The sequence below is a fragment of the Colobus angolensis genome, unplaced genomic scaffold (assembly GCF_000951035.1).
Source record: "Colobus angolensis palliatus isolate OR3802 unplaced genomic scaffold, Cang.pa_1.0 Scaffold139, whole genome shotgun sequence".
Taxonomy (NCBI): Eukaryota; Metazoa; Chordata; class Mammalia; order Primates; family Cercopithecidae; genus Colobus; species Colobus angolensis.
The window spans coordinates 3,448,651-3,457,752 of NW_012114477.1; the positions used below are offsets into that span (position 1 = coordinate 3,448,651).

Sequence of the window (9,102 nt, forward strand, 5' to 3'; positions counted from 1 at the left end):
CTCCCTCCCTTCCTCCCTTCTCTCTCTCTCTCTGTCTCTCTCTCTCCCTGCCACCCCTCTCAACAGGGTTTTTCTCTGTCACCCAGGCTAAAGGGCAGAGGCATAATCACAGCTCAAACTCCTGGGCTCCAGCAATCCTCCTGTCTCAGCCTCCTGAGTAGCTAGGACTACAGGTGTGTCCCACCACATCCAGCTAATTTTTATGTTTATTATTATTTTTTAGAGATGGTGTCACCCAGGCTGCTATCAAACTCATGGGCTCAAATGATCCTCCCACCTCAGCCTCCCAAAGCATTAGGATTACAGGCACGAGCCACTACACCCAACCAAGTGTTCTTTTTTGCCAGGCTACATACACTCCCCTTCACTGGAGTTCACACCACTCCCTAATGTCTCACACCCAGCTTATCTCACTCCTTTACATTATGGGCCAGGTTTCTGAAGGCACCTGAGTCTGTGATCCCACTGAGGGCTATAAAATGACATTTGTGAACAATGCTCATGAATTGGTGGGGTGGGGGAGTCCAGATTCTACATTAAACAGCTCCACTGCACCCACCCAAAAAAGATCCCTGGAAGGGATTTGCCACCCAGGGACCTAGGGGGAAGGAAACAAGACCACTCTTACTTTTCTCACAAAATGGGGGGTCGCTGCTCCAGCTGAGGTCCCACTGGCAGGTGAGGGTGTCACTGCCCACGATGTCGTAGCCGGGGTCGCACTGGTAGGTGATTCTGGCTCCCCGCACCAGCTCCGTGTGAGAAGTGGTTTTCCAGCCATTCTGGATCTCGGGTAAATCCGAGCAGGAGTCATTCCTTGACACCTCTTTGAAAGAGAAACGTCAGCCTTAGATGGGGGAAGCGGGCTATTGTTGGGGCCTCCTTTTGTGAAGGCTAGAGGGATGAGCGAAGAGAAAAAAAAGCCTCTAGAAATGACCAACATGCTTCCAAAATTGCTTAACTGGCAAGAGCTCGTCGCTAGTGAGGCTTTCTGGTTACCTCTCTCTGTGGGCCACTGAACTCACTGAACATTGTCTTGGTTTGACAAAACCAGTTTAGGATTTCGAGTCAGACAGAATCCTAGCTCTGCCACTTACTAACGGTGTGACGGGGAGACAGCCACTTTTTGACTCTGCAGCTCAGGTTCCTTGACCTTTCATGAGGGAGTAATTATAACGACATCTGCCTCACTGTGGCCGCTGCTTACCGGATGTCACTGGATGACTCTCGCCTCCGAGGATTTACACTCTTTAAAAATTTTTTATTTTATTTTTGTTTTTCATTTATTATTATTACTATTATTGTCATCATCGTTATTTTTACAGGCAGGGTCTCTGTTGCTCAGGCTAGAGTGCAAGAGCATGATCATAGCTCTCCACAGCCTCAAACTCCTGGGCTGAAGTGATCCTCCCACCTCAGCCTCCTAAGTAGCTGGGATGACAGTCATGTACCATCACGGCCTGGCTAAGTTTTTAAAATTTTTCTGTAGAGATGAGGTCTTGCTATGTTGTCTGGGCTTGTCTTGAAGCCTTGGGCCCAAGCAATCCTACTGCCTGGGCCTCCCAAAATGTTGGGATTACAGGCATGAGCCACTGTGCCTGGCAGAATTTACACTCTTGTGTAGTCCTCACCAACACTGAATAGGAGACTGGAAAAGTGGCCCTGGTTGGCTTTCGAGCTTAGGTCATAACCACATTGAGGTTCTCTCCTTGCTCTCTGTTGAATCACTCGTTTCAGCAGAAGCAGCTGCCATATTGTGAGGATGCTCAAGTATCTCTCCAGAGAGACCCATGGGAAGAGAAACTGAGGCCTTCTGTCAACAGTTGGCATTGACGTGCCAGCCAAATGTGTGAGCCATTTGAAAGTTCATCATCCAGTGCTCATCAAGCCTTCAGATGACTGCAGCTCTGGCTGGCATCTTGACTGGAGCCTCATGAGAGACTGCAGGGCAAAGCCATCGAACTCATGCTGCTCCTGAATTTCTAACCCAGAGAAACTGCAAGATGATAAATGTTTACTGCTAATTTGGGGTATAATCTATGACACAGCAATAGGTGATTAATATGCTCAGCTTCATCCTAAGAATACCTGTAAATCCATGAGTTTGGTGAATAAGTAATGTATGCATTTTTAATATTCATTAAGAGAAATAATTAGCTATCAAAATAAAAACAAGCTGGGCACAGTGGCTCCTGCCTGTAATCTCAGCACTTTGGGAAGCCAAGGCAGGAGGATTGCTTGAGCCCAGGAGTTTGAGATCAGTTTGACAATATAGGGAGACCCCTTCATCTCTACAAAAACAATAACAAAACTGAAAAATGAGCCAGGTATGATGGCAAGTGTCTGTAGTCCCAGCTGCTCAGGAGGCTGAGGCAGGAGGATTGCTTGAATCCAGGAGTTTGAGACTGCAGTGAGCCATGAAGGCATCACTGCACTCCAGGCTGGGTGACAGAGTGAGACCCTGCCTCAAAAGAAAAGAAAAAAAAAAACCAATTTGAACAAAAATAAATAAAAATAAACTGTTGGTATATTCTTCAAATCCAATTGCATATCATTAGTGAACATGATTGCATACTCCAGAAAATGCTACCCGCAGCTTATTACTGTGTCTTTCTCTGTAATTGTTCTGTTTTTCTCCTACAAACTCTTGTTACTAAGGTAGCAATGCATGGCAAACTATTACTATTCTTGCTTCAAAGTGCCCACTGCACAGATTTGGAGGAGCGAGCTAATTATGTTGTATAATTAATTTGCAGTTCTTATGTGCTTCTGGGGAACGCAGAGCACCTCCGCCGTCTGCAGGAAAGTCATTCTGAGAACCAAGCAATGGCTTTTCCCGGGATTTCATCATGATTTTATTTGGGGAAAGGAGATCTCATGGGTGTCTGCAAGAAGAAGGGTAAGAAAATAGCTTCGAGAATTGCTTGGTGGGGGGACAGGAGCCTCTATTTTTAGGCCTCTGAAAAATCAGCCAAGCCCTGGATTTGGGACACAGCTGCAGATGCTCAGACTGTGGATGAAAGGGGAGAAATGGGAGCAGACACCAGAAATGTGGTCTGCCTTGAGCCAAATGCTTTGAGACGGAGAAAGGCTTGCTTGTCTGACTTTTCAATATGGGACACCATGGCTTCACGCTCCCGTGGGACCTCCTGTCTCCTTGGTGGCACCCACTGCATTTGTAATTTCTCAGTTGCTGCCACAATGTAGAAGAAGCTTGGCTTAAATCTTGTCCCCACTGTTTACTAACTGGGTGGCCTTGGCTAAGTCACTTAACCTTCCTGTTCTTCAGATCCTGGGGCCTGTACCCCAGGGACCCTGATCCAGGAACATGCATTTTTACCAAGCACCCTAAGTAGAGATTTCTAGAATGGTCCAGCCCCATGGACCCTTGTTAACTTTGCTAAGAGTTAGAAAACTGCCCTATAACCTTCCTGTTCTTCAGATTCCAGGGCCTGTACCCCAGAGACACTGGTTCAGGAACATGCATTTTTTTTACCAAACACCCTAAGTGGAGGTTCTGGAATGGTCTGTTCCCATGGGCCCTTGTTAACTTTAGTAGGAATTAGAAAACTGCCCTAGAAGTTGGAAGACTTCTTTTCTAGTCTTCTTTCTTTTTTAAAGAAACGGTGTGACTCCAGTCATGCCCATTGACAGCTCTAAGCCTCATTGTTCTCATCTGCAGAGTGGAGTCAATAATTATTGCATTGCCTATTCCAAAGGGCAATGTGAAAGTTAAGTAACATGCAGGATATGATGATGTTGTGTGAACACTAAGATGAGTTAGATGGATTCATTTGTTTGTTTGACTGAGATATTATGAGCATCTTATTAGATGCTAGAAATACAGGGATCTGATGTCATGGTTTCAGTCTCATGGTCAAGATTAGCACCAAGGTTCAATTTCTGTGCAAAAGAAATGCACAAATGCACTGAATACACACCACCATCTACCATTTCATGCTCATGGCAAACATCACTAATCAAGAACAGCCCTCTGTTTGTTTGAATCAAGCAGAAACCTCCCAGTCCTCAAAACAGCACTCCAGGGAGCCACTGTCATTTGATTGGAGTTGACTTACAATATGGAGCTTAGTTATTATCCTAGACTTAGAGGAATAAACACGCGACAAATAACCAAAGTCTCCTCAAAAAGCACTGCTTACTCACCTCTGTTTCTTAATCCCTTCCATCCCATGCATTTGGCCATAGACAGTGGGCAAAGAACAGGAAACAGTGAATGGGTCTTTGCATCTCTCTGTTCAAAGGTGAATTCTGGGAGGTAGAATTCACATTCCAGAACCACGTAGGCCCAGAGTCTTCCTGTGGAAGGCTCTAATTGCAATCATAGCAGATAAACTTTGGCTACCTTCCAGAGCTGGGCTTAGGCATTTAGGTCAATATAGGAGCTTCAGAATTCCCTCATGACCACAGGAACCCCTGACCCTACCATCTGATGCATCCATTGAATGGGAGTTACATCTGTGTATGGTAAAATCTAGATCCAGAATGGCAAATACCCTTCTCATGCCCATGGCAGGCATCACTAATCAATCATGACACTCTTTGCCATAGACTTTAGGCATGACCTCCTTGGAGTTCTTTCAACATGGTCTTCAACATAAGTAGTAAGCAACTGAGTGGCATCACAATTAGCTAGAACGGTCTATTTGCCATTCTTGTAAAATTAACTGTGTGTCTCTTTAACAGGAATAACAATCAAGAGCTGTTCTCTCTTTTTTTGTTACCCAAACTAGCCAAGCTGTGTATCCTCGAAAAACATTCTCTGCAATCCTTTGTCTGCCTCTTCCCCAGCATCAGCTTGTGATCCTGATATTGTCTATTAATGGGACTGCCTTTCTCATTTCCACTAATGCCTTAAGGGTAGGGAAAATATTCTATTCATCTCTATATCCTGGTATGCAGAGCCTACCACATAGGAGGTGTCAAGGGATTTTTCTATGAACCAAATCCTCTGGAAAATGGAGATAATGCATTTGAAGATAAAATAAAATAATATATGTTAAAGTGCTTGCCGACTGTAAGTTGTCACACAAATCACAAAAAGTTTCAACTTCAATTAACAAGAACACTTCTTCTTCAAGAAAGTGAACACTGGCCAGACTTTCTGGTTAACCTTGACCAGCCTTGGATAGAGTCAGAGTCAGATTTTTTTTTTTTTTTTTGGCATCAAGCTGAATGCAGGTTTGGAATACTGACTTGGGCACTAGGGGAGATAAATGAGCAAAACCATGACCTCATCTTTCAGTGGAGAGGGAGAGGACGTCTAAGGAGAGAGACAGGAGCCAGGAGACCAGAGACTTCCTCCAAAGGCAGCTGAGTCTGGAGGGTACATTGTCTGAACCGCCAACATGAGTTATCCCCTGAAGCCCAGGGCACTGCCCAGAAAAGAGCAGGGAACCCACAAGAAATTGTAGCAATAACATTCTGAAAATATTTAGCAGCACAATCAAAGGTAAAAAGGCCCCTGGGAAACATAAAAAGGAAGATCAATACTCGTGTTAGCCTCTCTGAGAGGAGGACATGTAGCAGGCAAGGATGAAAAATGTTCACCATATGGAAATAAAAATGCAAGGAATGTACTTTGGCATGCATGAGGCTTCTTGAGACAGCCCATGGCCAAGGGGGTAGCTTGTCTTTTAGGTGCAAGTGCTGGTACAGAGAGGACAATTCATATTATTAGGTTGGCGCAGAAGTAATTGCAGTTTTTGCAAATTAAAACTTCAAAAACCGTAATCACTTCTGCACCAACCTAGTTAGAGACGGACAATTCTTTTTTTTTTTTTTTTCTGTCCTTTTCTTTTCTTTTTTCTTTTTTTTTTTGAGACAGAGTCTCGCTCTGTTGCCCAGGCAGGAGTGCAGTGGCACAATCTCGGCGCACTGCAACCTCTGCCTCCCAGGTTCACACCATTCTCCTGCCTCAGCCTCCTGAGTAGCTGGGACCACAGGCACCCGCCACCACGCCCAGCTAATATATATATATATAATTTTTAGTAGAGACAGGGTTTCACCGTGTTAGCCAGGATGGTCTCAATCTCCTGACCTTGTGATCCGCCCGCCTCAGCCTCCCAAAGTGCTGGGATTACAGGCATGAGCCGGGAATGAGGAAGTGTGGATGGGAGCTCAGCTCTGCCTCTGATGAGAAACCCTTCATCCTTATTTGCCCAGAGTTTCTTCTGCTGGTACACAACAGGGCCGGACCAGTTCCTCTGTTAGTGCAAGTCTCTTCTGGAGCTGGGATGAGTGGGACTTCATGGTGTCCCAGTCCTCTGACATCTGGGAATGTTGGTAGTTCGGACTACAGTGGTGACCATAGAAAGATGGGGACACATGCTTGGATTTGAGACCTATTGTAACAGTGGAGTTGAGAGGATGGATTGGATATGGGGGCAAGGAAGGAGGAAATAGCCTGAGAAACCAGGAGAGTTGTGGTCTCATTTCCTAGGATTGGCAGACAGCAGGGGATGCAGTTGAGTAGTGGTGGTGGTGGGTAGGAGAAGAAATCATTCTGTTTTGCCATGTTAAATCTGACATGTCTACTGGATGGAGGCAAGGGAGGAGTTGGCAGAGAGTTGGATAGATGGATTTGGAGTTTAAGGTCAAGGTTGTAAGTACGAACCGGTCAATGGATATTGGTACTGTTTAAATCCATGGGACCAGATGAGGGCACGGAGGGACTCAGTCTAGCTGGAAAAGAAGATACAGTCCAGGATGGAGCCTGGGACTCTCTGGTGTTTACAGGTTGAACAGGAGTGGGTGATAGAGCCAATAATGAATGAGGGAGAGTTACAGGGTGGGAAATGAGAAGGGAAGACTGTGATTGGATGAAAGCACAGGAGGGGTTATGGGAGTGTGTGAGCTTAGCTTGAATTTGATAGCAGGTTTTTTTTTTTTTTTTGATTTGTTTGTTTGTTTGTTTTAGGATGAGCAGGAGAGACATGGTTTGGAGGCCACATTGAGGATCAGGAAAGACATCTCTTGCATCTGTAGCTCCTAGAGTACATGAAGTGGGAGAGGAAGACTGTCCTTGTTCAATGAGGCTACAGGAAAAGAAGAGGCCTTAGAGGAGAGCTGAGCTTCAGTTCAGGCAAGAAGGTGAAGACAACGTTTGAGAAGTTGCACAAATTGGGAAGAAATTAGGAAGTATGTTGATATAAGATCTCAGCTGACCACAAATGAAACATGAGGACAACAGGATCTCAGCTGACCACACGTGAAACATAAGTTATGAGGCACTGTTTACTAAATCCTGATATCAACCTTGTGGAATAGGTATCACTATTCCCATCTTAATCACTATTCCCATCTTACAGATGACAAAAAGAAGGCTCAGAGAGGGTCAGCAACTTTCCCAAAGCCACACAGACCTCGATGACCATGCTGGGGCTCAAACCCTGGTCCTCATGACTAGAGAGCCCAGGCTCTTAAACATAACTGTGCCAATACAATGAAAAATCAGTGTAGTACAAAATTGCCAAATAACCTAGAGGAAACCACCTTAACCTGCATCTAAACACAAAGAAAAGATAAACTGACCAGATGAGACACCTACCTATGTAGTTCATGATGAATCCCTGGCCCTTTCCAAAGATCAGCCCAGCAGGGTCCGAATGGAACTGGATGGTTAGGTCCGGCGTGGAGGAGTACAGCTTCTGGGGGCCACTGTTCCCAAGGTACTGCCCCAAGATGTGGGGCATGACCTCGTCGCCGTCGTAGACGGTCAAGATGTCACTGTTGCTCAGATTCAGGCTTGGAGGATAGAGAAGAGGGAGAGTCATGTGAAGCAGAGTATGAGAATTCAATAAGCCCTTGATTAACTTTTTCAGGCAATACACAATTTCTTAAGTGTGTATGTGTCAGGCCCCAGACTAGTTGTCTTATCCCCAGGCTGAGGGTAAGATTGGCATAGACTGCAAATGTGACACAGAGATTTGTAAGTCTTTTTTTTTGATACAGAGTCTCACTCTGTCACCCAGGCTAGATAGAGTGCGGTGGCACAGTCTCAGCTCACTGCAACCTCCGCCTCCCCGGTTCAAGCAATTCTCCTGTCTCAGCCTCCCGAGTAGCTGGGACTACAGATGCATGCCGCTATGTCTGGCTAATTGTTTTTGTATTTTGTAGAGATGGGGTTTCACCATGTTGCCCAGGCTGGTCTCGAACTCCTGAGCTCAGGCAATCTGCCCACCTCGGCCTCCCAAAGTGCTAGGATTACAGGTGTGAGCCACCATGTCTGGCCGTCAATTGGGTTTTTGAAGACACATTGATGCAATGGTCTTGCCTGCATGGGACTCATTGCAAAGTCAAATGCTGCATTGTAAGAAGAATCACCTTCAAAACTCCCATTATCGGCAACCATTTCTTAGGTGACAACTCTGTGTTAGGCACGAGGCTACAGGCTGGGGCTATGACCTGCATCTTTCATTCTTCTTCAATGCAGAACATGCTGACAGCTTGCTAATTACAACTTGCATTTTTATATAAGTTGAAATGATCTTTCCATTTATCACGGGACAAATTCCTCAAAGTCAACTGAGTTATCCATTATGTTTAAGGGGTAGGGCAGAGGTGGGATGGAGGCACCTTATTTATGAGACATACTCAAATCTGTCACCATTCATACCATTAAAGGATGACACATTTTCAAAGACTCCAATGCAAGAAAGTACCTTGACACTAAATAATTAAACCACAATGGACAGTTAATAATCCAGAAATCACTTCAATATACCACAGAAACATGTACTATCTTAGCCATGCTAGATACAATTGATCTCTAATTGAAAGAATGCCAGATAATTCAACTTTGGTTTCATCCATCACGGACAGATATAAACTCATACTTCTTTCTTTCCTTTTTTCTTATTTCCCTCTCTCTATCTTCTCTCTCTCTCATGTCTTTCTCCTTTTCTTGTCTCCTTCTCTCCTTCTCCTTAATTTTTTTTTTTTTTTGAGCATTTACTATGAGCCAGGCACTGTGCTGTGCTCAGAAGGGTCACAGAATAGTGATCTATTTAGATTTGTAAGCCAGGGATTGTGGCAGGAGTTATAATCAAAGTAAGGAGAGAGAAAATAAGGACAAACTCAGAT

The 9,102-nt window shown here is 44.8% G+C and overlaps 1 protein-coding gene across 1 annotated transcript in view; it reads right to left on the bottom strand.

Moving 5' to 3' along the window:
• Positions 1-9,102, bottom strand: part of SEZ6L (seizure related 6 homolog (mouse)-like) — a 117,267-nt gene that overhangs the window by 41,773 nt on the left and 66,392 nt on the right. Inside the window, exons 10-11 of the mRNA XM_011934853.1 lie at positions 7,568-7,764; positions 629-823 (exon numbers count right to left, since the gene is read on the bottom strand). Of these exons, the coding sequence (XP_011790243.1) occupies positions 629-823; positions 7,568-7,764 (392 nt within the window). The remainder of the gene's footprint in view (positions 1-628; positions 824-7,567; positions 7,765-9,102) is intronic.